Genomic DNA, 27,380 nt, shown 5'->3' with positions numbered 1-27,380 from the left:
ATAGAATCTTTGATGCTATTCGTATAAAAATTAAAAAGAAAAACCATATTCTTACTTGAACCTAACTTAGAACCTTTGATTAGAAGTAGAAAAATCATATATATATTTGTGTCAATGGAAGGTAACAAATACCCGATAAAATGAAGGTGTAATCTCCGTTTATACAATGACACATATAATATTTTTTCATCGACTAAATCTTAATAAGCGAAAAAACTTTGATTAGAAGTAAAAAGATCATAAATATATTTGTGTCAATGAAAGGTAATAGATACCCGATGAAATGAAGGTGTGATCTCCGTTTATACAATGACACATATAATATCTTTTCATCGCCTAAATCTTAATAAGCGAAAAACTTCGATACATATACTGGTAGAAAATAATAGATACCAAATAGTCTGAGATGTAAATGAACTAATTTAAACACAAAAAATGCACTTCAATGTTGATAGAAGAGATATTTTGTACAATTTAAACAATGAAATTTCATGTAAAAGTAGCAAAACTCTTCCCATTTCAACTTTCACAAGAAATAATAAATCAACTCCTGCAATCTATACAGTTATACTTGTAAGCTAAGGCTGCATTGCAGCACATCAAGAATTCAAAGAGAGTACATTTGATCTTTACAGCATTCTTTATTCGGCGATTATCACTGCAAAACACACCACAAATGAAACAGTCAGAAACTTCAAAGACGACCAGACAAGTACGTATCAGTTGAAACAACACGATATCAGCTGCATCATGAATATCAAATCCATTGGGGGAAAAATGAATCAAATAAGAATTGAGTTTGGTGTCATTTACATAACTTTGTTGATGTATTTGTCCATGTAAAGAACATGAGATCTTTTCTAAGTTCTTTTTAGTCTACATCCCCTTAAGGTGGTTGTCAAGGTCCCTTTTCCCTTCCCCTTAGTAGTGTTTCCAAGTGTTGAGGAAGAACAGGGGGGAAGGGAAGGAAGCAAACTAGCTAAGTAAACAAGCAAATGACAAGGTATCTGATGACTCTGACTGTACTCGTTTCATATCTAGGCACCACTTGATTAACTTCTGAGCGAAAATCAAGGGATGTGAAAGTGCGGGAACATGAACTAGACGTTTTGATTTAATCTTGTTTAACCTACAACTTGTAAAAGGGTTTGTAATGCACAACTCATCTTACACTAGGTTTTACATGGAACATTCTTTTCCTTCAAACAATTACAAAACTAGATAAGTGTAGCATGTTTTGTTTATAATTGACCAAACGAAAATAGCACTAGTAGTGTTCCTAGTCTCAAATACTTACCCGTAATCACAAGAAATAGAGAACAAGAAAATGACCTCGTCAAAGAGCCATTTCAGCCTGCAAAGCAGCAAGTTCATCTTCTTCCGTTCTGCTGTGTTGGGCAGCAGGACGCACTTGTTGCCTACCAGCAGGCATATGAATAGGTGCAGAAGGGGCAGCAGTAGCAGGCTGAAGGAGTTGTTCCTCCAACTCAGCTCCTTCCAGTTCTTCAAGTTCTGCCTCTAACTCATCCTACAAAAAATTGATATGAATTATTGTCCAGACACAGAGAGGAGGTATTATAAAAACAAAGAATTGTCCAACTAAATACTTCATCAAAATCAGCGGCTGCACCAATTGGTGTAGACAATGCTTCCTGAATCATTTTCATGTTCTCAGTCTGCTCATTAATTTCATCCATTGTTTTGTCAACATCGTCAATGTTCCTGAACAGAAAAACTAGATAATATCAGACAAGAACTCCATTTAACAAAAGACACCCCACCATAACAAAAAGAAGAATTTAATTTTTAGCATATATTGAGTTTGACCTTGATGCAATGAAAAAATCTGGATAACACAAAGAGCAACACTGCGTAGATGCGAGTGATTCACGCAACTGTAATCATGCTTTTGTGTAGAAAGCTTGATTGTACCTCTACTACTAATAATTGGAAGATAGAAGTACTACAGAATTTAAGCCACGCTATTAAAGTGGCATCCCAGCCGTTACGATTACGGTTCAAGCCTCTAAACTTACTCGATTGTGACAGGATGCATCTTTTACATGTAATGCACAAAGAAGACTACAAGGACATATGATACCTTGATGCGGTAGCCAGTATCAGCCAAAGCCTTGGATTGGAGACCTCTTATATATCATTTGAACATTTTGTATTCTGAACTAGGAAGTCTTTCAGGGCAAAAGCTATGTAGCTATACTAAACAACAGAGAGCTAAAGATACTGCAGCAACATAGTGCATATACAACTTACGTTGCCTTCTGCATGGCTTTCATTGCAGCTGCTCCAGTTCTAAGAGCATCAACGGTTTCTGTTGTGGCTTTTGCACCTTCGAGCAGTATCATCTGAAACCCAAATCCAACGAAATGCCTATGCTTATATGGTGATGTTATGACACAAAATATGTGCAAAGATTATGAGATCTAGCAGAACACAAGCGCACCTGATCATGGATACGCAATTGGAAATTTCCAAGCTGTTCGACTTGCTGTTCATAGAGCCTTTTTCTTTTCAAACATTGTATTGCAGCTGAAAATACAACAAACAATTCATCAAAAATGTTGCTGAAAAGAAGTAAAAGATGGCAAAACCATAATATTCACTTAGTATTTTGCTCAAATTACTACTCCCTTTGTCCCATATTACTAAATATATCGGTCCCAAATTACTTGTCCATTTACAAAACCAAGATAAAATTAATTTTAAAAATTCCATTTTGCCTTTAAAATTAATTCCTTTTGAAAGTATAAATATTGTAAAGCTCCAAAAATGTTCCTCCATTACTAATCTTGGTATTGATAGATAAGACAGTATTAAAAAGAGTAAAGGGTAAATTAGTAAAAATACCTTTCTTATTTATGATTTATTAAGGGGCATGTAAAGGGAAAAGTGGACAACTATTATGGAACGGAGGGAGTACAAGTATCGAGGAATATATGTGTGATCCACAAAGATAAAAGCTTACTCTATCCAAATTGATTTCCTCTAACCAGGAGAAGCCAAAACATCCTTTTTTTCTCCGGGTCTTTATGTTGGAAAAGTCATATGGTAAAGCAAAAACACAAGAAGTTCCAGACATTAACCAGATCAGCCAAGACTTAAAGACTGTTGCAATTTGCAAAGCAAGAATTTATGAGCTTCTATGGCATATAATAGACCAGCAGTAAAGCCCGAAAACTGAAAGTAATTTCCCTTGTGTTTTCGGCTGAAACTCAATTTCCCATAGGATGTTCATCCATGGTGAATTTGTCAACAAGGGAATCTTTTAACTTATACAGATTTCTTACATGGAATTTGTTATAATAATAGTATTATAAGGTAAACACTGAGAAGGTTAGTAGATAATAAAGTTTCCAAATGGAACCAAATCCAACGCTTACGCTAGTTGTAAAATATCAAATTACTTTTCCGGTCATCCCAAGAAAATAGCACAAGCATATTTAAAAACTGGTCATTGCATTTAACACAATAAAATAGTCAGACATGTATTTTCAAGTATTTAATAGTATAGTAGCGATGCATGCTAGTTATCAAGAAAAGACAATTATCCTAATTACAAGGAAAAAAAGGCCTAAACTGTTTCCATCTTACATTGACCATTAACAACCAAAGAAAAAGTCTCTCAGAAGCATTAATTATTAAATTTTCTTTTGAATTTTCACTCTTCCCTACAAATAAGTGGAAATAAGAACCTTGTAGGATACACCTACAGACTCGTGAACCCCTCCCCCAAAAAACCCAACGCTGCCAAAAGGAAATCACCCAAAAAGCTCAATGAGAAAGGTAAATATGAGATGACAATTCACAACAGTGATTTATTTTTAAAAAGAAAAATCACAACCGTGACTTTTGGATTTACCTTAATATAGCAACAACATTTACTCCTTGTAATATTTTTCTTTTTTACCTTTTCTGCGGTAGACATATAATTGAAGTACCAAATAAAAACTATCCTAGATTTCTTCACTATTTATAAACTGATGTTTCAACTAATAATGGAAATGCCAAATAAAAACTATCCTATGATTTTTTTAGTATTGATAGATTGATGTTTCAATGTTAAACTTGCAGGTACACAATAGAGAACCAACATAATCAAACACAAAATATGAAGTTAAACAACATTACATGATTCCCGAGATGATACAAATATATCTCAATCCAAAGTTCACCCACACAAGTAAGAAAAGATTCTTCTAGTAGAAAATCCCATTATTAAGTGTGTGATAATAAAGTAAATGGAGAAAAATCAGGACACTTAATACAACTGTAGAAATATTAATGTAAACATATTCTGACCAAGGGAACTACATATGAACAACTAGCCTTTTCATACAAATGATTTTCAGGATATCATACCCCTTTTGTTTTTTGCTCTAGTAAATTCCTTTGCTCTTTCAACCTCAGCAGTAGCCTTCTTCAATAAAACTGACTCCTTTTTCTCAAGCATTTCAAGCGTCTGTACAGCATAACCAAAAGTCAAACAGAAGCTATTTAAATTTACTTGATAAATTTTTAACACAGCTAATTAATTCAACAGACACTAAACACGAATAACTGAAGGTCTTTGCGAAGACTTGAGCACAAGTATGACACGATGCATCTAGAAAAGTATCCATAAGCCACCTGTGTCTTATTGAGACTCACTAAAATGGGCTGAACCTCGTATGCAGAATGATTAACATGAAAAAATATCACCAAACAATATTTATTGCAAATAGACCAAAAAAATGATGAATTTAGTTTGCATTAAGACAATGTCCCACAGCTTCCGACTAAAACTTTATTTTGTATCCTTAATTATGACGAGATTCATGTTCAGCTTTACAGGGGAAAGAAATACAGGAAAAATCATGTTCTACAGTTTTGGGAAGTGAAACGATTATAGGACTGCATCAGCCTGTCTACAAACTGAATATGATTTAAAATGTGAAAATTATAAAAGAAAAGCATCTGTTTATCAGAGCACTCTCAATAAAAGAATGGACAATCTTTAACGCATTTAGACTAAAAGAAATAAATGAACCCTTAACTTTCTTCCCAGATGTTCTGGAAAGAGAAGTTCCTTTATGCATATTATACATGCTATTAGTTATTCAAACAGTATTGCCAGTTTCTGTCATAGTTGCCTTGAAACCGGAGATATGACAAACACTCTGCATAAACTCTTCAAAGAAAGACCATAATTTTAATTCACTAGAGTCCATATAATGCCTCCCAACCATGATGTTTTTTCTTTCTCTTTTTCACCATCAGAAAGTTTGGATCCTTATATCACCAACCATGATGTTTTTTCTTTCTCTTTTTCACCATCAGAAAGTTTGGATCCTTGTATCACCAACCATGAATTAGTTGACCCCAAAAAGATATTTCATCAACCAAGCTTCAATCACAAATTCGGATGCTTATATGAATCCTCTATGATGCCTCCCAACTATAAATTAGTTGTCTCAAAAGAGAAAAATAAGTTGACTATCAAAGTGACCTTAATTCCAAGTTAGTTGAGATTGGCTATATGAATCCTCTTTATTGATTCCATTACATTCATTCCATTCTATAGAAGTAAATTTCAAAGAAAACAGTTAAACAGGATCATACCTCATTTAACTTGTCTAATGTTGCTAGAGCATTTGTTTCTTGTTTGGGTTTTCCAAGTAATCGCTTAAACATTTTCAATTTTGCACAGGAATTGGTTGCAGCAAAAATATTCACAGTTCAACTCACCAAACAATCAATCAACTACTCCTCAATCCCGAATCAATTGGGTCCCAAAAAGAACTTCAAAATTATACAATTCCTGCAACAAAAAATCAGAAATTTCACACCCGTCAGCTAAAATAATCAATCTGAAAGATCAGCAATCTTCAAAGTTCTGTCAATCAACTACCCCTCAATCCCCAAATCCACTGGGTCCAACAAAATCTTCAAAATTAATCATGCAAAAAAAAAAAAAGCAAAACTTTCACATCCATTAGCTGAAATAATCAAGCCATAAATGGGTCAGCGAAATCTTCAAAATCCAATCAATCAACTACCCCTCAATCCTAAATCCATTGAGTCTAACAAAAACTTCAAAATCATACAATTACTGCAACAAAAACTCGAAAATTTCACACCCATTAGCCAAAATAATCAAAATTATACAAGTACTGCAACAAAAAATCGAACTTTCACACCCATTAACTAAAAAAATCAATCAACAATACGAGTCAGCAAAATCTCCAGAATTCGATCAATCAACTACCCCTCAACCCCAAATCAATTGGGTCCAACAAAAACTCCAAAATACTCAAAATTACACAATCCCTGAAACAAAAACTCCAAAATTTCACAACGCACTAACTAAAACAATCAATCAACAAAATGGGCATAAAAATCTTGAATTCATATGAAAAAAATCTAATCTTTTTCCCAATCCAACAATCTTCTACATTGGCAGTAGAATACATCACCTAACCTGGGAAAAAATTGACGTATTGAAGAGTAAATTGATCAATCGATTGATGATTTTTGTAGAAATTTAATTATTTTTATTTTATTTATGGAGATTAAAATATTGGGACTTTTGAAGATTTCTTGTATTTGGAGAAGGAGAAAAGAGTAAACCTATAACAAATAAGATTTATTTATTTTTTATTTAGATAGAATTTGTGGTTAAACTCAAAAAAAAAAAAAATTGATTCACGTCATGTAAGATTCATTTTGAGAAAATGCGTTTGAAACAAAAACCTCTAAGAGTGATTTATAATTTTACATTTTGACTAGTGTGTAGTTATATTATAAAAAGATTATATTCTAAATAGGAGTAGGATTTGATATTTATATAATTTTTTTATTTTATTTAAATAGATTTTGGGCTAACTTCACAAAAATAAATTTATTTTGTTTTCTTATTTAACCTGCATATGATCATGAGCTTGATTAATTCAAAATTCGTAATTTGATCGGAGGAAAACGTATTCGAAATTAAAGCCTCTTAATAAAAAAGGATCAAAGAAATAGTCTCATTTGTTTATCGTTGCACATTCATGAATGATTTATAATTTGACATTAAATTTGTTTATTATCACAAAATATATACTTTTTAATTTATATTTTCCTTCACTATTGAGATCATTTCAAATAGAGAAATCACAATGTTAAAGGCGTATGATTTGAAATTTCAAAAATGGATTAATTTTTATAGACTATTTCTGTTATTTGAGTTTTTGTATGCAATGTATTGAAATTTATGACATGTATTTAATCAGAATGTCAAGTCAATATTTTTAACTAATAATATTTAAAATATATAGCAAGTCGTAAATATATAAAAAGAAATCAAAGATATTCAATATTTATGCATATACGTAAAATAATTTTGACTTTGTATTAAATATGCGATCTATCAATTAAGGAGATTCAACTAAATTCTTATCTGGATTATCTAATTAGTTATTATTATTTTCATACACATGTTTTTCTCAATATATGTATTTCCTTTTTTAATTATTTCTTTTTGTTTATATTGTATTACTTGAGTCAATCGTCTATCAAATTTTAACTTTTTATTTTATCTTTACAAAATAAAATACAATAATTTATCGAAAACTACATGTAAAATACGCTACATACATTATTATCATTGTTATGATCGATAGATTGAATTCCTTTTCGCACAATATCATTCATAAAATATATCAAATATATACAATACTTTTATCAACCATCACATGTAAAATACATTATTATTATTGTTATAAATCGGTAAATCGAATCCCTTCTCGCACAATATCACTTATAAAATATACTAAATATATTATTATTATTATCATCATCATCATTTTAATCACACCCCTTATCGTGCATCTAACTCGTTTAACACTCTTATTATGCGTCTAATTCATATATCATCTCTTTATTATGCGTCTAACTCACACGTCACTCACCGAGCTCTTTGTATGAATTGAATATTAAAGAATTTATTTATTATTCGTATATATATCACAATAAAAAATATAAAAGAACAAAATAGAAGTAAAAAATTCATAACGAACTTCGTCTTTTTTCTTCATCATCTTTGTTTAAGCATTGTAAGATTTCTAGAGATCTCATCGATTGCAGATATCTTTTTTCATCCAAATTACGAAATTACATATATATATATATATATTCAAAAGATTCAATTTTTTTTTCAGTTTCGATTGCATATTTTTACGAATTTAAAGCTTAATTTTTTGATTGAATTTTGTTGATTTGCAGATCGAACAATGGATTTCATGAAGGTATTCGATCAAACGGTTCGCGAAATGTAACCCCTTTTTCCCTTTTACCCTTTTAATTTCTCGTGTTTTTAATTTCATTTTGGTGAATAATTTTGCAGATTTTTTTTTTTAATCTTTGTAAGTTTTATACTGTGTTTTGCAGAAAGAGGGAGGTTAATTTGAAAGTGTTACAGGTTCCAGAGATCGAGCAGAAGGTAAAAAAAGCTTAGAAATTTATTATGTCAGCTTTCAGTTTTTTTTTTTGTTTTTTTTTTATTTTATAGCATGTATTGTTGTAGTCTAGTCTTGTAGATTACAAGGTTGTTCAGACTGTTGAATGCGTGTTTGATACTTCAAAAGTAGTGGATTTTGGACTTTGGAGAATTCAAAACGGGTGTGGTAACAATTTTGAAGGGTCTGAGCAACATAGTTGTAGAATACACATTTGCCGCATAACCAAGAAATTAAGAATTTTTTCCAGGATTTTAAGTCGTTGAGTGTGAAGGGTCCATGTACCAACAAAAACATAGGTGGTGTAATTCCACGAATGGGGTCTGGTTAGTATCCGTGCACCCACCATTAAAAAAGGTAGCATGTGTCTTACAGATGAAAGAAGAATGGAAGCAGGGTGCATGACATACATTTGTTCATATAAGCTCATTAGCTAATTCTACAACTCGACCCCTTGATGTATAGGTCAAACGGGGACAACTTTACTTTGCTCTACGGTTAACTTTCTAGTTTCAAAAGAAAAAATTCCGGAAAAGAGGAAAAGCAAGGGAAAAATCAAGTTTTTGTTTTCCCACTAATCGGCTCAAGTTAACCACATTGACTGATTACTGATCTTAGGATTTTCATCCTATGCTCTTTATCTCCTATCCCCTTTGTGATCTGATTAAAATGTAATATTTTTTTATTTGAATAGGTATTGGATGCTACGGATGACGAACCTTGGGGCCCCCATGGTACTGCATTGGCTGATATAGCTCAGGCCACAAAAAAATTGTACGACCTCAACGATAAAGTTGCTAATTCTTATGAATTTTGGTATTTGTTCTCATCATAAAGGTAAATTTGTTGAATTGTCGATTACTGGTGCATTCTGCAGCTCTGAGTGTCAGATGGTTATGAATGTCTTGTGGTCAAGATTGCCTGAAACAGGGAAGAACTGGCGTTATGTCTATAAGGTGTGTATTATGCCTTTTTATGGTATCAAGTTCTTGTAGTTAAGTGTATTGCAAAATTAAGGAACTGTAGAAAATAGTAGAAAAATTTAAAAGTCAAGCTTCTGGTGGTCAATTTTGTTTACATTTAGTTTCCTTTCTATACATTTTGTATCTTAAATCATATCTAAGGTCTAATAGTTGTGAAATGATTTTGTTACCAGTCGTTGTCTGTTATAGAGTATTTGGTGGCACATGGATCTGAACGCGCAGTTGATGAGATTGTAGAACATACCTATCAGATCTCAGTACGTATTTTTGTTTCATTATGTTAAATTTCTTTGTCAGTGACAGTTGTTTCATAGTCATACTAAAAAGAGTTTGGTCTTTAGCCTCCTTATCATGTATTTACATGTTTTCCTGTTTCCTTTTGCTACTCAAGTCTCTCGCAAGTTTCGAGTATGTTGAACCCAATGGAAAAGATATGGGAATCAATGTGAGGAAAAAAGCAGAAAACATTGTGGCACTATTGAATAACAAGGAAAAGATACAAGAGGTTAGAGAAAAAGCTTCTGCAAATCGCGACAAGTAAGGAAATGCTTTAGTGTCTGACTTTGCTTTAGATTACTTAAGATCCCCCCGTAACTAATAGCATGGTTGCGCGATCATGATGAAATGCTACCTTTTAGGTACTTTGGACTGTCATCTTCTGGAGTAACATTTAAGTCAAGCTCTTCCTCTTTTAGTAGCAGTGGCAACTTTCAGAGTAGTGATCGCTATGGAGGTTTTGGAAATAAAAATGATGGAAATTCATTCAAGGATAGTTACAAGGAAAAGGATCGGTATGGTGAAGATAAGGTTGACCGAAGTACTTTTAAATCAAAAAAGGGGTCATCTCATTACGGCAGGTCTGTATGATTTGTTTTTCTACTATGCTTCACTTTATCCTTTCTATTTTTATTGAAATCTTTGATTCTTAACCATGCACTGTTGGTTGAGAAACTCATGTGATTCATATTTGGTGTTTGTGGTATGGGTTTTTTAACTATTGTTTCCTTATTGTTGCTAACGGCTTGTAATGTACTGATGCATAACCATCCAAATTGCCAGTTGTTTTGAAACTTTGCAGAAGATGAAGAGATATTTATGCCTAGAAAAAGGGTCAATAAGTTCTTTTTCTTTCATATATCTGACCAGTAAATAGAAGGGCCAACATGCTTGAGACTGAGGTTCTTTTGTTACCGTCTTTCCTCCTTTCTCATTTCATCCCCACCGCATAACTTTCCTCTCCAAAGCAAGTTTCAATTTAGGCTTCAATTGCCTCAACCAGGCTCATCTTAGATGAGTATGACAAGGTTATGTGCACTATATATGGACCATACAACTGCACTAAGTCCTTCTTAGAAATTTAAAATATCCCTCAGTTACTCATACCTGAATGATATATCATAGTTTAAGAATTCTTTTTTGTAATTTTGGTCATCTTTTTCTCCATAATCAGAAAGGAGATTGTAATTGATAAAGAACTGCTGAAAATCTTCCATAAAGAGGCAACTGCATTAAAATTGTTCTTGTTCCGAATCTCGTAGCTCTGTTGACCACCTTTAGGATTGCTATATGCAGGTTAACGGGTTTTTAGGCTGCTGTGTCTGAAGAGAGTGATGTAGAGTGTAGACTAGAGGAAATAGAGTGTGCTGTTGTCTAGTTTCTATTGACTGAGAAGTGTAAGAATGCATAAAAGAGCGAGAAAGATTTGAGAAGAGACAAAAGAGAGAAGAAAAGGTAACTGGAATAAAGAGTTGTATTAGATATTTTGATGTGATAGAGAGAAACTCGTCTCTTTTTCAACATTGGTTCTCTTCTCAATTGGGTCTTCAATTTTCTGATAGAGAGTGATGTACAGTCTGCTCCATGCATTCTTTCTGGCCTCAATTGTTGTTTAGTTCTCCCTCCGACATGTTTAGACAGCTTATATGTACCAGTTCCAACTTTATTTTTTCTTCATTGCTTCAAATCAACTAAAGTTTAAGTGACTATCATCACATACAACGGTTTGTATTGTTACATTTCAACCTCATTATCTCCCTTTTCTTGAATTTTGAGAATATTTTGCAGCAATGTGCAAGCCACTGCTTCAGCTAGTGGATCAAAGACCGCAAAGAGAGTAGGTAAACCTGATAAAGCTTGTTCTAGTCCTTCACAGAGCGCAGCTGCATCTTCAAGTAAATATGAGGAAGATTTTGATGATTTTGATCCTCGAGGGACTTCAAGTACTAGTAAGTATCTTTATATCAATCTTTAACATTTGCAATTCTAGTCTATGTTTTCCAGTAGGCTCTCACTTTCCAGGTCCACATCATGTTTTACATTAAAAGGTGAAATGTCACTAAAGTTTTGCATACAAAGGCGAAGTGACACTTTTATAGACTGGATAGTTTGGGCCAAAAGATAAGGTCTCATGAGCAGAAGTGGAAGAATTTTCTTTCAAAAGCTTAGGTTCTTTCCAAGGATGAAACCAAGTAAATTGTAAAAAGTTGTTGGCCTTGTGATGCCTTAGAAAAGGAAAAATAGATGTGGGCTGGACCACAAGATTCTAAAGCAGTTAATTGGTTATGAAAGCGAAATACAAGGATTCTTTCCTTTCTGTTTCGTAGAGAAGACGTTCATCTTTAAATCAATTTTTTATCTGGTTGAGGAGGTGTGTCAAATACGTTGGATGGTCCAAACATGAGGGGGTGGGGATGGGTTGCTGTTGACAGGAATTTCTGACTTGCAAAGTTGAGAAAATATGTGTCTGAAAGTAAGACATGGAGGTTTTAAAACTTTGGGTGTCGCTGGAACTTATTTTCCTTTTTTAAGGAAATGACTTGCGATATAAAGGAAAATAAGTCAGTTCTCCAACTACTTGGGATCAAACAAAAAAAAGGACATCCTAAAACATTTCAAAGAAATGAAAGATAAATAGTGACATATTTCATTGTGGTCAGTCCTCATGATTTCATGTCGCTTCTTTATATGCTTTATGAGGTAGCTTTAAGATGATATTTTACTGCTCAAGTCACAGCATCAAATTTCCTTGTGCAAGTGTTTTAGTTTTAGTTTGAGATGGAAGGCGTAGTTTATTTCATTTTTAATATTTATACCCTCTTCTGCCCGCATCCTCGCCTTTTTGTATTTGTTCATGTTCTCAGCCTGTTACTTGTGTGATTAGGGGTTCCGCAATTATGTATTTCTTTAATCGACCAGTCTCTGATTGATTATTTTGGTTCTTTTGACTGCCCGTAAAAGCTTTTTTAAGGACTCGATTTACTGAAAATGGAAAGAAAGCCTAAGGATCTTGAAAATTTGTTCTCAACAACCTTCCATGAATTCGCATGAGGCAATTCCTAAGCAAATGTTTTATTTGGTGGGGGGGGGGGGGGGGGGGAGGGGCTTCTATTGTTTCTGGATTGTGGTGCAGTTGTTTCTCTGCAATTAACTACTTCTTTCACTGTCAAGCAGAGCCTTCTACAGGGAACTCTGGCCAAGTAGATCTATTTGGGCAAAATTTGATGGGTGACCTCTTGGATGCACCAACATCTGTTCCAGCTGATAATTCTTCTGTCACCAGTCATCCATCGGAGGTTGATTTATTTGCTGACGCCAATTTTGTGTCTGTGAAACCAGAGTCTAAGGTGGGGGTAACCTTTTGTCTCTTGTTCAGGCTTCCTTGCAATTTTTACTTTTTGTTTGTTAGTTATAAATTGACTATCTGTTCTTTTCTGCAGATAAGTGTAGATCTGTTTGCTTCCCAGCCTTCCTCTTCACCTGTAGCTTCTTCAACAATGGATTTTTTTGCTGCACCAGAACCTGTTGCTCGGCCTGATGTCATATCTCCAAAACCAGTCCAGATAAATACTACTATGGTCGATCCATTTGCTACAGTTCCACTAAATAACTTCGACAGTTCTGATCCTTTTGGTGCATTTGTTTCTCCTGCTGATCCTATATCAGTACCCAATGCAAGTGCCACCAGTGGTGGGAATCAGCAGACTCCTACCAAATTAGACAAATCTCCTCTCGAAACAAAGCCCTCACCAAAGAAGGATAATTTTCAAGTCAGCTCCGGAATATGGGCTGATTCATTGAGCCGTGGACTCATTGATCTGAATATTGCTGCACGTAAGTTTCTCTACGACTATACATAGTATGCTTAGCTTTAGAGTAGAACTCAGGCAATAGTTATCGTATAGATGATTGTACTTTAACATTCTGCTTCCCCTGCAGCTACAAAGGTCAACCTTGCAGATGTAGGCATCATGGGTGGATTGACCGATGGATCGGATGGGAAAGAAAAAGAGCCAACCACATTTTACATGGGTAGAGCTATGGGTCAAGGAACCAAACTTGGCCAATCCGGGTTCACATCCACAGCAACTGGTGCAGATGACTTTTTTTCAAGTCATCAAAACTATCAATTTGGCAACTTCCAGAAGTGACTTTTCGTTAATACAACTGATATTCGTACTCCCCAGCTTCCTCTCAGTATTCATTTGTGAATTTCACAGCTATACAAGTTAGGAAAGTGATTAATGTTATGTTAATACCAGGCCACTAATTCATACACCATGCAACTATAATGCAGAAATATTCTTGTACTTGATCTTATGAATCATGTCATAGGCATTTCCCATTTATATAAAATAGATGTCACTAAATTCCCAAGTTACATAGTAAGTTTTATTTATGTATATGCTTGTGTACACTAGCTGATTACTATTCTGACTCTTGGTGATCCAATCAGAAGATCACCAAATTGCTACTTAATGGTTTCATGCCAATGTTTCAAAAATCTAATGGTAAATGTAGACCACCAAGGAGTGAGGTGGGATGGTTGGGGTTCCACTAGAGGTCTCGGGTTAGAGTCTTGAAAATAATGAATATTCTTGTAAAGAGCACTTTATGGCCCTTAGTGGCCTGCATGAGATTGTTAAGCAGAAAAAAAGTCTTATCAAGGTAGAGTAGTTTGTCATTCTTCCCAGTTTCTCAAGAACAAGGAGCTGATGTAGAACAAATCATCCAAATATATAATGAATTTAGAATTACAACATCAAAAATTAGCCACCCTCACACTTTAATAGAGCCAAGGGTCTTTCGGAAACAGTCTCTCTACCTCCACTTGGTAGTAGAAAGGTTTGTGCAAACTCTACCCTCCCCAAACCCCGCTTGGTGGGATTTCACGGGAGGGATGCTACGAAGTGGCTCGCCAACTGAGTTAGAATTCCAAGTACAACAATACAGTCAAAAAGGTAACAAAAAATAGACCAATAAACTCATCATTTTGGATGAAGTGCATGGCCACATTCACAATCCAGTAAGAACTACCTATAGATGAAAGAAATCTGAGTCAATACTGTTTTCTCTCTTCCTGTATGGACTGAAAAATCCGAGCAACAGATTCTGTAGCTGATCGGGCATTGTGAGGTATAGCTTTGATTGCTCGGGCAGGGCGTTCAGGAAAATGAGGCTGAGGCCGAAGAATGGGATTGTCAACAGCTGGAGAAGTTGGGAAGTGATGAAATGCACTTCTTCCTCTTGTGGAGTTGCCCATGTCTACTGCACGAGTTATTTCACTCGGACTACCCGCTGTGCTGGCGTGCAACTCAGAATCTCTAGAGGGGTACAATCTCACAACTTCTGGTAAGGTTCCATCACTCTCACTCCCAACATTACTTGAATTCGGGTGTTGAATGTTAAAACTAGCTCTCCCTCCTGATAACTGACCTTTAGAATGCGATGCCACAACCTGGTTCGATTGATTTTGAGTTGGAGATGGGATTGCTGGATTCGTTACTGGCATGCCAAAGGGACGAAAGTAGCCATGACCAGTCGGAGGCGCAAAGGGAAGTCCATATGCTGAAGCTAAAAAGTTTCCCGTCATTGGAGTCGACCCTGGGGGTCCACAACCGCCATATACTGGACTCATGACTGCAGGTCCAGAGTGTGGCTTGTACACGAGTCCTTCAGAAGGAGACATCATGGGTATCAACCATTGATGCCCTGGAGGCTGATTGAAGTACCAAGGACTCATAAGGGAATCATGTTTTACAGGTGTTGGTAGTTGTTTTTCTGAAAGTGGATTGCAGCTAGAAGGTTGGCGTACTGAAGAAAGAGATGTCTTTCCTACATCATTTTCAGCATTGCACTCCATCCTACCTTTAGGTTTCTCTGAATCATTCTTGGGTCGCGAAACAATTTCAGGTGCTTTGACACTATGCTCCAAACAAACTCTTTTAGCAGACAACCTCTTTAAAGGTTTGCCTAAATACGCATTATCTTCGAGATTCAGATTTGGCGAACCAGCTATCAGTTTCTGGACCTATTGAGAAACAGCCGGAAAAATTTGAGCAAAATGCCAAGTCCAACAAAAGACGAGGAATGTTAATCTCAGTGCTGATACAAGATGCGATTCAGCCTCTACAGCTATCTTACCTTGAGTAGTCGATGCAACTCAAATACTTGAAGTGCAAGCGTTCTCTGCTGGCTGTACCAGAAAAATAGGGACGGAATCAAGATAACACATGGCATATAAAAAAAAGATTAGCTGTTAAACTTTATACATCTGAAATATTAATACAGAATATAAGTAATAAAAGACTAATATATAGTTGAAAATCAGCTAGAAGAAAGAGAACCACCAAGTTGACCTACAGATAACAACAAGAACTCAAGAAATGATCACATGAGATGGGTAAATGATTATGTACGCTCATGCAAAAACCGGTCAGAGTTCCGTCATGATGCTTGAAGAAAAGTGTCTCTACGGGCAAATACGCAACCAATAGTTAAATGACTGGTGAGTAACTGAGTCTCCCTTATAACTGAAATGTGGAGGAAAAGTAGGGGCCAGTCTCGTTCTTCATTTTTCTTTCTAAGAACCTGTAATATTGAATATTGGAAATCAAACGGATTAAGATGCAACGGAATGGACATTGAGAATTCATAAAGCTGAGACAAATAGCTTGAATGAGTTGTAGCTGTTTATATGCTTAAAGACAGTTAGTTTCTTTGTTGCATGAATTTCCCGGGTACATACTAAATATGAGTTTGAGGTCAGGGAAATGAGATGTGCATTCTACACTCTAAACTCATCCAACAATTGTCTACAACCCAGGAAACCAGCAAAAAAAAAGGCCCAAGAGATCAGTCAACGACGAGTCAAACTAATCCAGTGGTGACAGCTCACCATGAAACTATAATACATGTCTTAATGGTTTCCACAATGCATAAGTGAGTCTGAATAAGTTCTGAATTAACGGACGCTACACGCATGATCCAAACTGTGAGAACCATCAGGCTGCACTAAGAGGTCCAACCTGCTTTATGCCATACCTCAAATCCTACTATTCACACATAATTTGTCTAGAAGAATTCGTCAGTTGATAATTGCATGAACAGGAACAAAGAATCACAACACATGAAAGGCATCACACTACCTTAACTCAGTACAGGACCATATACTCCTAGAATACCAAGACTACTACCATTTTAAGAAGAATTATATATAAGTACCATACCACTCTAAAGAGTCATTGTCCTTGGTGCTTAAGAAAAACTGAAAGCTATCACAATCACATTGAACAGCAATAACAAGTCAACTCTAGATTGCTAAAACTCACAAAAATTAACCTAAGCAACAGAAAGCAGGGTTAGCAATACAAAATTGTTAGATCGAACTGACCTACAAAGCCTATCAGCGCTAGAGGGAAGATGGAGTACACTATAGAATGCTAGTTACCATGTTATTACAAGTTGTTTCTTTTTGTATTCAAATGGCAAAGTTCACAAATGATTTTGACAATCATCCAAGTAAGTGGTCATTCAACATGCTTCATATGGTAAAGACTAAGCCACATAATGAAAGGATCTTCAAGGCACATTGTTTAACAAAGTTTTTGGCATACAAGAAAGTGCAGTTGAGATGTAATTTCGTGTAGAACTGACTAGACCACAAATCATCATAGGTCTCATTGAAATAATTTTTAAGTACAATTGTAGGTTATGAATGGTTATACTTATACACATGTATTGAGAAAAAAAAGGTAACTTTTTAAACTAACAAGCACACGCTGGTGCTAATTGGCTGCAGAAATATTAGAGGAGCATATCCTTGATTTTAATAAAAACAAAACCATGAGGAGACACAAAAGCGACAAGTCATGATCTGATGCACTTTAAAGTATCTGCAAGAAAAGTTGGGTTCAAAATAAAGCCAACTTAAAACATACATGGATACCATCAGCCAAAGAGAATGATAGGGATCATCTTTGCACAATGTGATAAGAAAATGAAGATGTCAAGCTCAAACAATCAATCAAAGCTACCACCAAGAAACCAGACTTACTTGGCAATAGCTCGTCTTGCTTTCCAGAAATGTTTTTGTCCAATCATTCTAACAACATTATCAGGAGATATGTCCATTTCAGATACATACTCGACCATGGAAGTCTCTGATAGTTCATCACTGTGGGCCATTTCTCCTGTTTGTGATGATTTACAGGTCTTGTCTTCCTGGGAGTCTGTATCATTAATTAGGTTATTAATTTTACCCGCTCTTTTGATGATAAGTCATTCAAATGGAAAGAAGATTACCATTATCGACATCTATGACAGATCCGGAAAAGACAGTGCAATCAACTTGACAATCAGATCTGAATTCCAACTGTACTATATTGGTCTTATGTGATTCACCAAAGGTATTAACTAGATTCTCTCTCGGTGTGACATGGGAGAGTTGATCAGTCCGCTTCAAAGTACTGTCTCGCTTATCTATATCTGAGGTACCTTTAGAATAGTCCTCTGTGTTTACTGCACGCTCCTTGGAGTTACCAAAAGTGGGAACTCTAAAATCTTCCTTTTCTGTCTGCCTTTTAGACTTAACTTCCCGCAATGGAGTATTTGAACCAGAACTACGTCCATATGGCTTTTCAACTGGATGTCTTAATGCAGGAAGTTGTCTAGAGAATAATACACCTCTTTCGTGTTCATTCTCCTACACAATTTTCTGAACTCAGATATAACAAACTCAAAAACTGCAAAACTTACTATCCACAACAAGAACATTGACATACCCAGTATATTCACACAAGTGGGGTCAACATCAAGAAAACTTGAAACCAGCCACAGGGAGTACCACAAGGAGCAAGAAAGGGAGGACGTGGAAATGACATATTCAATGTGGATTATGCATCAAGCTAGATAAAAAGGCCTACAAGAAAAGGGAACACATTGACATAGCTGAATATTATCCTCCTGGAGCTTATAAGTAAAGAATTTGGGAAGTAGTTATAATTCTTGGTAACAAAGAAAAATTCCAATGTAAGAAGCCATACTCAAATGGCCAAATCCAACGGAGACAAAATCACTAGGTGAACTTTCCCCCATTATTCCAAGGTAGTGGACAGAGACACTAGGTAGTTGTGTTAGTGGGATGTAGTAGGAACCTTATGGAATTAGCTGAGGCAAGCACAAGCTAGCCCCGATATGGCAGTTACTAAAACAAAAGAAAATATGGAAATTCAAGCAAAAGGCTGAGTTAAATCCATAGGCAACTTTTAGAATATATCTACTATGAAGTAAAATACAATTATTTGAACTTGGATTACCTGGCTTGGGTGAGGAAGGACCAAGTTTGCACTGTTACTACTGTTATGAGGCAAATCACCAGGGTTGTATCGTTGGGAAGGGATACTCAGTTGTTCATAAAGAGCCATCTTGTTCCTTGGAGGTGCTCTTGGACCTCCTTTTTCTGTATCATTAACATTAAGCCTTGGAAACATAGGCCCCATAACTTTCTCTTCACCTGTACCTCTTTTCATCTTCCTCTACCTCAGTAGTTAGCCTCCAAAACTCACGAATAATGGTTCCACCCCTCTACCCTTCTCCACTTACTCCTCTCCTATTCGAAACTCGGGAATAACAGACGTATCCCTCTACCCTTCTCCACTTACCCCTCTTCTAGTCTTTTAACAGATACATCAAAGCACTTTTTAAAATGACATTAGTGTATAGACCAGCTTACACACACACCTCAACTATTTCACGGGATACCTGCTACCTCCCACAGCCACAAACACAACAAAGTACTAGTTAACACTGACTAATTCAAGAATCCCCCATGAACAACCTTCAACCACTCAAGTAATCACAAATTCAAAACCCCAGATATCATACTCAACCCATTATCTCCAGTGAGTTGCAAATTCAGATTCCACAAGCAAAAACACACAAAAAAAATTGGAAGTTTATATGTAAAAATCTGATCTTTTACCACAAACTCCCCATAAACTCCTCAAAACTAATCAAATTCACTTGAGAAAACAATAAAATCCACTGACCCATATATCAAAATCAATTCTTTACCTCAAATCAAGCCCTTTCAGAAGTACCCCAAAAGCAAAAAGACACAAACTTTGCTTTGCACAAGAAGAAAGCCTCTTCCTCAACAGTACAATGATGAACAAAAAGCTAATTTAGGGAATCAACAGTGAAGGAGAAAAAAACAACAAATGATTCTTATAAATGGGAAAAGGGGTTATGGATTCTTGAAAAGGGTAAAGATCCAGAGGCTTGTGTTGAAGCCTCAAAGGGAGAGAACCAAAAAAGTTTGACCATGGACCCATAATAGACACACTCACAGACAGAACATAACAAATAGTTCTATAACAATTTCTTTTAAAAAAAAATATCATCTTTCTTATTCAATTTTTTCGATATCTATCACAAAATCTAACTAATTTAAATTCACAATACACAAATAATAGAACAATATTAATCAAGGAAGCACTCTATCAAATTTTTTATACTCAAAACTTTGAAAATCTTCTAATTAAAGAACGAGTAACTTCATCTACTATATCACGCCTTCGAATTAAATATTAATGTTTGGAACATTGATTGAGGTTCCTTCAATTTTTTTAATACCATATGGCCAATAATAAACCAAGAATGTGTCATTTTTAATAAGTAAAAAATTGATAGGCTGACAAAATTTTGATTTTTAGGTAAAAGACTATATTTAATTGACTACTTGTGTTATCCTCAAAATCTCAACCATTTGAACTTTTGAAGATCTTCAAAATCTATTCTTTTTTCATCCTGACATAAAGCTCAGCTCAAATTACTATTACCAATTTCTTTTTTTTTAATAATCGAACCTCAAAACAAATACTATTAAATATAATATAATGGATATTTAGCTCCAATTACATTATCAATATTTAAAATCACATAACTTCAAAATGAATATCAAATATTATATAAAAGATATTTATCATAAAAATAAATTTAAAGTCATTTTCTTCATAGTATTCATGTGATCTAACAATGATGTTTAGTCAAATATTACAAAAGACTAAAATTAAATTGTCACCCTTATAGAAATCATTAAATAAACATATTAATTATCATTCATACCATTAAGTAAAAGTTTGAAATATAACAAAAACAAACACACTTGGTAGTTTAAGATAATCTTACTGACTAAATACAAAACCTACAAATTAGTGAAACTATATTTATAATCAAGATTTGACAATATAATACAATTTTCAAGGACACAATGGATTTCTTCCTGGACCTCCAAAGTGAAATTCAGGTTCTTCAATATAATCACCCATATATTGAGTTTTATAACAATCATATTCTTGTGAATAAGCATCAATATATTGTGGAAATCTCAACTCCATTGAATTATCAAGAATTCTCATATTCTTCATAAATCCAGTATTTTCAGATATGTAAACTGGAAAAGCTCCACTTCCCATTTGTGTTTTTGTGTGAGGATGTTTTCCTACATTTTTACTATAAACTTCACCACCCCATTGAACTGTTTGTGCATGGACTCCTAGTCCACCTTCAAATATCTTTGATGGCCAATATCCTATGTTGATGGATCCTCCATATTGTAACCACCAATTGCTACTATTTAAATCCTATAAAAATGAGAAAATATTATTATAATAACATCAGCAATAACAACAACATATTCAGTATAATCGCACAAGTAAAATATGAGATTTCGAGGAACATGATGTTTACACAACCTTGTTTCTACCTTATAAAGGTAAAAAGAAAACAAGTAAAATCTGAGATTCCGAGGAACATGATGTGTACACAACCTTGTTTCTACCTTATAAAGGTAAAAAGAAAACAAGTAAAATCTGAGATTCCGAGGAACAAGATGTGTACACAACCTTGTTTCTACCTTATAAAGGTAAAAAGAAAACAAGTAAAATCTTAGATTCCGAGGAACATGACGTGTACACAATCTTGTTTCTACCTTATAAAGGTAAAAAGGAAACAAGTAAAATATGAGATTCCGAGGAACATGATGTGTACACAACCTTGTTTCTATCTTATAAAGGTAAAAGGATTGTTTTCGATAGATAAATTACACCATTATGTCATCTTTAACTATTATAATACTCTCTCCGCATGTTGCGCTTTTCAATAGCCAATTTGACTAATTTTAGATCATATTAATTTGATATTTTAAACCAAAAAAAAAAAAGATATTTTAAAACTATATGAAAAGTACTTATATTAATATGATGAAAAAAATACATCTTAAAGTATTAATCAAAATTTTTATTAGTTTAACTTTAAAAATAGAAATTATGATAAATAATACCGAGCGGAGAAAGTAGATAATAAGATTATAAACTACTCATGTTAGTGTACAGATTCTTTGTTATTCTTACAATAACTTGTATTTATAAGGTTAATGAACAGAAACAGAAACAAGATGAAGCAGAAAAAATTTAAAATACAAGAATTAATCCGAGTCCACAGAAACTACTGTGTGTCCTTAAGAAATTTAATCCCCTCACTGTACCCAAGGTTATGGATTAATTTCTCCCAAGATAAAACGGATAAAACCTGTTAAAGAAATAGCGGTACCTCAAACTTCTTTAACTTCAACGAACTGAAGAACAGCAACAAGTCACACAGACTCAGTCGATCGACACTTTGATTTTATTTGAGAGAAAAATAAATGCAGAGAAAGAAAAAATTTTCAGTGATTAAAAAATCAAAAATTGACTTCCTTTTATAGCCATTTTCAGCAAGGAACATGTCTGTTCAGTGAAATCTGTTCAGACCCATTTTATCCAGAAAGTTGTGTCTTTTGGAAAAAATAACAACTTTTCAAAAAATTGTGTCTGTTAGGAAAATAACTACTTTTTGGAAAGTAACGACTTTTCGAAAAGTAACGACTTTTCGAAAAGAGTAACAACTTTTCGGAATGTTACTGTTACCTGCAAATTTATAAGAAATGACTTTTCATTTGCACTTTGCAAAGGACTTTTCATTTTCTCTCCAAAGTAGTTCCCTCACTTTTGATATTTTCTCTTTTCTTTTCCCATTCACACTTGCTAAAACCCAACATTCTTATCACATTAGATTAAGTTGATCTATAAAGATATCTAGGTATTTCTTTGTAACAAACTTAATTTACATGAAAATTAGAAAAATAAAGTGATAAATAACCTATTATGACCGATTAAATTATACTGATAAAAATAATAAAATATGCATGATGATAATTAATTACTAACCTTGAAGATAAAAACACTAATTGAATATGGAAGGCCATTTTGAGTTGATATTGGATATATAGCAGCACCAAGTGCTATCTCATGGCTTGTTTGTACAAAACCAGGACAAGTTAAATCAAAACATCCTGTTTCTCTTGAGCCATCATTCTATTTTTAAATTCAAAAATATCAAACAAAAGTTCAAATTAGTACATGATTTAACTAATTATATGAATTAATTAGGGATAATGGTCCGAAAAATATCTCAACTTTGATCGAATTTGTTGTTGCGATACTAACCTTTTATAAGGACCTATTACCTTCCTGAAATATTTAATAGTGTATTTTTTACTCCTGAATAATTTAATATTTATAATTTTGCATTATTTTTTATGTTCACGTAAGCAAATATATATGTTTAAAATACGATATCAAATAGTCCAGAGAAGTAGTAGATCCTCATGAAAGTTTAGTATTGCAACAACTAATTCGACCAAAATTGAGATATTTTTTAGATCTTTATCCCAATTGATTAAAACTAAAAAAAAAAAACACATTCTCAAATTTAATATGTTATAACATGTTACATTATTTTTTCTGTTTTTTTATTAAATTACTATGGACGATAACTTATATTGTGATACTTTGTTAATATAGTAAAAAATCTAAATATACTTACAGTCCAATAAGTGAAAAATCTTGTCTGTCTATCACCATATACCCTTGGATTTACCTAAAATGTTAGACATCAACTACTAATTAGTAATATGTTACTACTTAGTAGTAATAAAAATATATGATCATCAGACGTTTTTTATAATAACATTTCATTGTAAGTAATATTATAAATAACATCATAATATTATACCTAGTCAAAAATATCTTTTTTTAGACTACTAATGTTGTTATAAAAAACCGGGAAAATGTATAAGTATTCCCAACATATATTCGAAATTATAGTACACATTTATACTATATTAATGTCCTATTACCCTCCGGAACTTATTTTGTAAATAATTTTTGATCCCTTTTCGACCTACGTGGCACTAGCTTTAAAAAAAAATATCAACACACGCTGAACCCACAAGATAGTGCCCCCCGTAGGTTTAAAAGGGGTAGAAAATTATTTATAAAATAAGTTCAGGGGTAATAGGACCTTAGTATAGTATAAGTGTGTCTCTGAAATTTCGAACATAGATTGAGGAGGATTACTTAGCAACCTGAAGCAAACGTTTTCCCTATCTCTAAAGGGGGCCCTTGGACCACTTGACTGTAAGGAAAGGGGTTCGACTCAATATTCACTTATGCATTTTCCCAAAAAAATTGACGGTAATTATTCATCATTAAATTAATAAAAGTATATACTAACAGCCCATCCAGCTTCAATGTCTTGATAATCATTATAAGCTCCACTCATAAGAGCAAGTCTAGAAGTACTATATTCATCATCTTCTTCAACATGAGGATTCCAAGTTTTCATATCTGTTTTTCCTCCCATATATCTAAGTCCTTCAGTGTGCAATATAGCCAACTTCATAAAAAAAAAAAAATAGGGTTAAAAAAAGTATTATACATTTACACTATTAAAATAATTTCCAACTAGGTATCAAAGTTATGATCGATATTTTCACTAGCATCAAGATATTGTCATAATCATCAATACATTATACAGTTACTGATTAAACTATATTAATTAAAAAAAATGAAAAAATGCATTATTATCCTTAACCTATGCCTGAAATTTCAGAGACACACTTATATTATTTCAGTACTTATTTTATAAATAATTTTTTATCCCTTTTCGGTCTAAGTAGCACTAGCTTGAAAAAAAGTGCCAACATGGCCCACAAGATAGTGTCAGATAGGCCGAAAAGGGATAAAAAATTATTTATAAAATAAGACCTTAATATAGTATAAGTGTGACTCTGAGATTTCATCGCTAAAAAAAATCATATACACATTTTGGGGAACTTACTGAGTGATTTTTTTGTGCAAGGTTGATATCCTCCTTGATCCTCAACCTTCTATCAAGATGAAAAGAATTAGGTTTTCTTATATGATCCTTTTTGTAATTATTTTGTGTTCTTCTAATTGGAATTGTCCCTTTTGGACAACTTCCACTTTTATGCCATGTTTGTGTTGTCACATATTTGTATGATTTTTCTTCGTCATTTGTTTTTGTAGGCTTCATCATTGTATTATAGCTTGGTGTCATCTGTCGTAAAAAAAATATAAAGAAGTAAATACATAAAAAAAAAATTAAATTTAATATATCTCTAACGATGGGCGGAATAGGGGTTCAAAAGTATAGCTTGAATTATTTTTATAGGTTTAACTTGCATACATTGACGATATAATTTTTTTTGCTATATCAATATCGAGATATGTTAACATGTAATAGTAGATATAACACATTATTTTTATATGACTAGCTATACTTTAACTTTTTTATAAATAGTTACATGTAATTGTCATATACTTGATCTGATCATGAATTTTTTTGAATAAAAGAAATTAACGTATACAAATTAATTAGGGAAACTTACATAAATATACCATAATAAAAAAATATTTATCATTTATAGCAATAATTTTTTTTTTCACTTGTTCACTTTTAATTCATTTATAATACAAGTTTAATACATATTACAAAGAACAATTTATTATTCACATATAATACAAATTTTAATGATGAATAATACATTTTTCAAACATTAATACACTTATAATACAATGTGACAATTTTTTACCAAACAAACATGATATATTTCAAAAACCAATTATAATTCATATATATTGCATATATAATTCACTTTTAATCCATATTACAGATTCAACAAAGCATTGCTATAAATGATAATAAACAAAAAGTATCGCTAAAATCAGTAATTATTTTTTAAAATGTATTAATTTATGTAATTTTTCTAATTAATTAATTAATTATATTTTTTTTATAATTATTAATGTAAATTAATGTAAATTGAATAAACCTGAATTTTGTGATTCTTCAAGGCAGGATGATATAAAGCTGGCTGCTTGAAAATATCAATACAATCAATAACATCTCCATCTTCACTCTAACAAAAAAAAGAGTGTAAATAAAGAAATAAAAAAATCAAATAATTCACTTAATGTATAAGAACATTACTATATTTGATAAGAAATTACAATAATGTAAAAATTGTAATATGGTATCTATAGAAGACAAAAACTTATATAATGTTAATACTATATAGTATATACTAATGAGCAAGTTATATAGTGAAATAACATCAGAATTATAGTGAAATAGATAATAATTCTTCACTTTTAATCAAAAGTCTCGAGTTTAAACCTTTGATAAGAAAGAAATTCTGACAAAGAACGATTTCATTTACAAATTCAACTTATCAGGAATCATACTAATATCGGACATGGGATGGACAGGAATGATTCCATTTACAACTTTAGCTTATCAGGAATCATACTAATATCGGACATCGAATGGAACCTAAGGAAAATGAAAGAAAATGATAATATATGTTTGTTTTTGTAATATAATAATGTTCATAATTCATAAAGATATAGACATACCTGGATGCTTTTAATAACAAGACCATTTTCTCCCAAGGCAAATGTTGCAAAAGCTATTAATTCCAATAACAATATAACTATCAATTTAAATGACATTTTTTTGGAAAAAAAAAACTTAAAGATCTTGAATGATTTGAATGATTTTATATAATATAAAGTTTATCTCTCTCTATATATAAGTATTGATATTTCATGAATAAATTCATGTTTAAAACTAACCTCTATATAGATTTTCATGACCTACCTACCATACTAATTTCTAACACCATTTATAATGCATTTTGTTTTGTTATTCATTTTTGTTTTAATTTATTACTTATTTTTATAGTTTTGCATTATCTTTGATATTTCTATACAGTCTCGATTGATTTGAATTTCTACAGTGTAAAGTCCATTTTAAGGGATAAAAATTTTCTATTAAGAACTTTTTCATATCTAAGAGTCGAATAAAGATCAATCATTTAGTAAGGATATTAATTAAATGATCATACTATATATTCATTCCTTTACAAATTTTGGCGATCGTTTTGAGATTTTGTTTTTTTTTAAAAAAAAATAATAAAAATAAAGCAATCTTCCTCGAGTTAGTTTAAACACCATTAATAGTCAATTAAGCTTGTAAGCTGATAATAAGCAAACAACTTTCCAATTGCACAACACTTTATATATTCTTCTTCTCAATAATTTTTTTAAAAAAATTATACTCCATTTTATTTTAATTTGATTCATATAATAATAATAATCCATATTTCACATTATTTGTTCATTTGAACATATCAAAAAGTTCATTAACGTTTTTAATATTATTC

At 32.9% G+C, this 27,380-nt stretch overlaps 4 protein-coding genes across 7 annotated transcripts; 1 reads left to right on the top strand and 3 right to left on the bottom strand.

Annotated features, from left to right (window-relative positions):
• Positions 1-421: 421 nt before the first annotated feature.
• On the bottom strand, positions 422-6,632 carry LOC101248169 (vacuolar protein sorting-associated protein 32 homolog 2-like). 4 transcript variants are annotated; one of them, XM_069291208.1, is made up of 8 exons: positions 6,471-6,632; positions 5,617-5,815; positions 4,378-4,477; positions 2,462-2,547; positions 2,272-2,363; positions 1,608-1,722; positions 1,333-1,528; positions 422-658 (listed from the first exon to the last, which is right to left on the bottom strand). In XM_069291208.1, exons 2-7 carry the CDS (start codon positions 5,686-5,688, stop codon positions 1,337-1,339), a joined length of 657 nt encoding a protein of 218 aa, XP_069147309.1. In that variant the 5' UTR covers positions 5,689-5,815; positions 6,471-6,632; the 3' UTR covers positions 422-658; positions 1,333-1,336. The 4 variants fall into 4 exon arrangements, with proteins under 4 accessions (XP_069147309.1, XP_004251182.1, XP_010313446.1 ...); XM_004251134.5 differs by having other exon boundaries at positions 1,298-1,528; positions 6,476-6,632; XM_010315144.4 differs by having other exon boundaries at positions 6,476-6,632.
• A 1,326-nt stretch (positions 6,633-7,958) lies between these two features.
• Positions 7,959-14,154, top strand: LOC101254453 (clathrin interactor EPSIN 1). Its single transcript, XM_010315143.3, has 12 exons — positions 7,959-8,090; positions 8,260-8,308; positions 8,425-8,476; positions 9,187-9,266; positions 9,370-9,448; positions 9,649-9,732; positions 9,867-10,012; positions 10,114-10,332; positions 11,540-11,700; positions 12,926-13,098; positions 13,192-13,585; positions 13,691-14,154. The coding sequence occupies exons 2-12, from the start codon at positions 8,268-8,270 to the stop codon at positions 13,900-13,902; spliced, it is 1,641 nt and encodes a 546-aa protein (XP_010313445.2). The 5' UTR covers positions 7,959-8,090; positions 8,260-8,267; the 3' UTR covers positions 13,903-14,154.
• Positions 14,155-14,464: 310 nt separating this feature from the next.
• Positions 14,465-20,384, bottom strand: LOC101245619 (protein EARLY FLOWERING 3-like). Its single transcript, XM_004251125.5, has 5 exons — positions 19,069-20,384; positions 18,056-18,455; positions 17,808-17,982; positions 15,896-15,947; positions 14,465-15,782 (listed from the first exon to the last, which is right to left on the bottom strand). Exons 1-5 carry the CDS (start codon positions 19,279-19,281, stop codon positions 14,811-14,813), a joined length of 1,812 nt encoding a protein of 603 aa, XP_004251173.2. The 5' UTR covers positions 19,282-20,384; the 3' UTR covers positions 14,465-14,810.
• On the bottom strand, positions 19,360-26,749 carry LOC101254164 (protein neprosin-like). The gene is made up of 7 exons (XM_010315303.4): positions 26,572-26,749; positions 25,989-26,075; positions 24,974-25,213; positions 24,368-24,529; positions 23,678-23,731; positions 23,020-23,166; positions 19,360-21,396 (listed from the first exon to the last, which is right to left on the bottom strand). The coding sequence occupies exons 1-7, from the start codon at positions 26,665-26,667 to the stop codon at positions 21,013-21,015; spliced, it is 1,170 nt and encodes a 389-aa protein (XP_010313605.2). The 5' UTR covers positions 26,668-26,749; the 3' UTR covers positions 19,360-21,012.
• Between the last annotated feature and the right edge of the window lie 631 nt (positions 26,750-27,380).

The sequence above is a fragment of the Solanum lycopersicum genome, chromosome 11, assembly GCF_036512215.1.
Source record: "Solanum lycopersicum chromosome 11, SLM_r2.1".
NCBI lineage: Eukaryota > Viridiplantae > Streptophyta > Magnoliopsida > Solanales > Solanaceae > Solanum > Solanum lycopersicum.
Note: the sequence above shows the minus strand (reverse complement) of the source record. Positions and strands in the feature narration are given on the sequence as shown.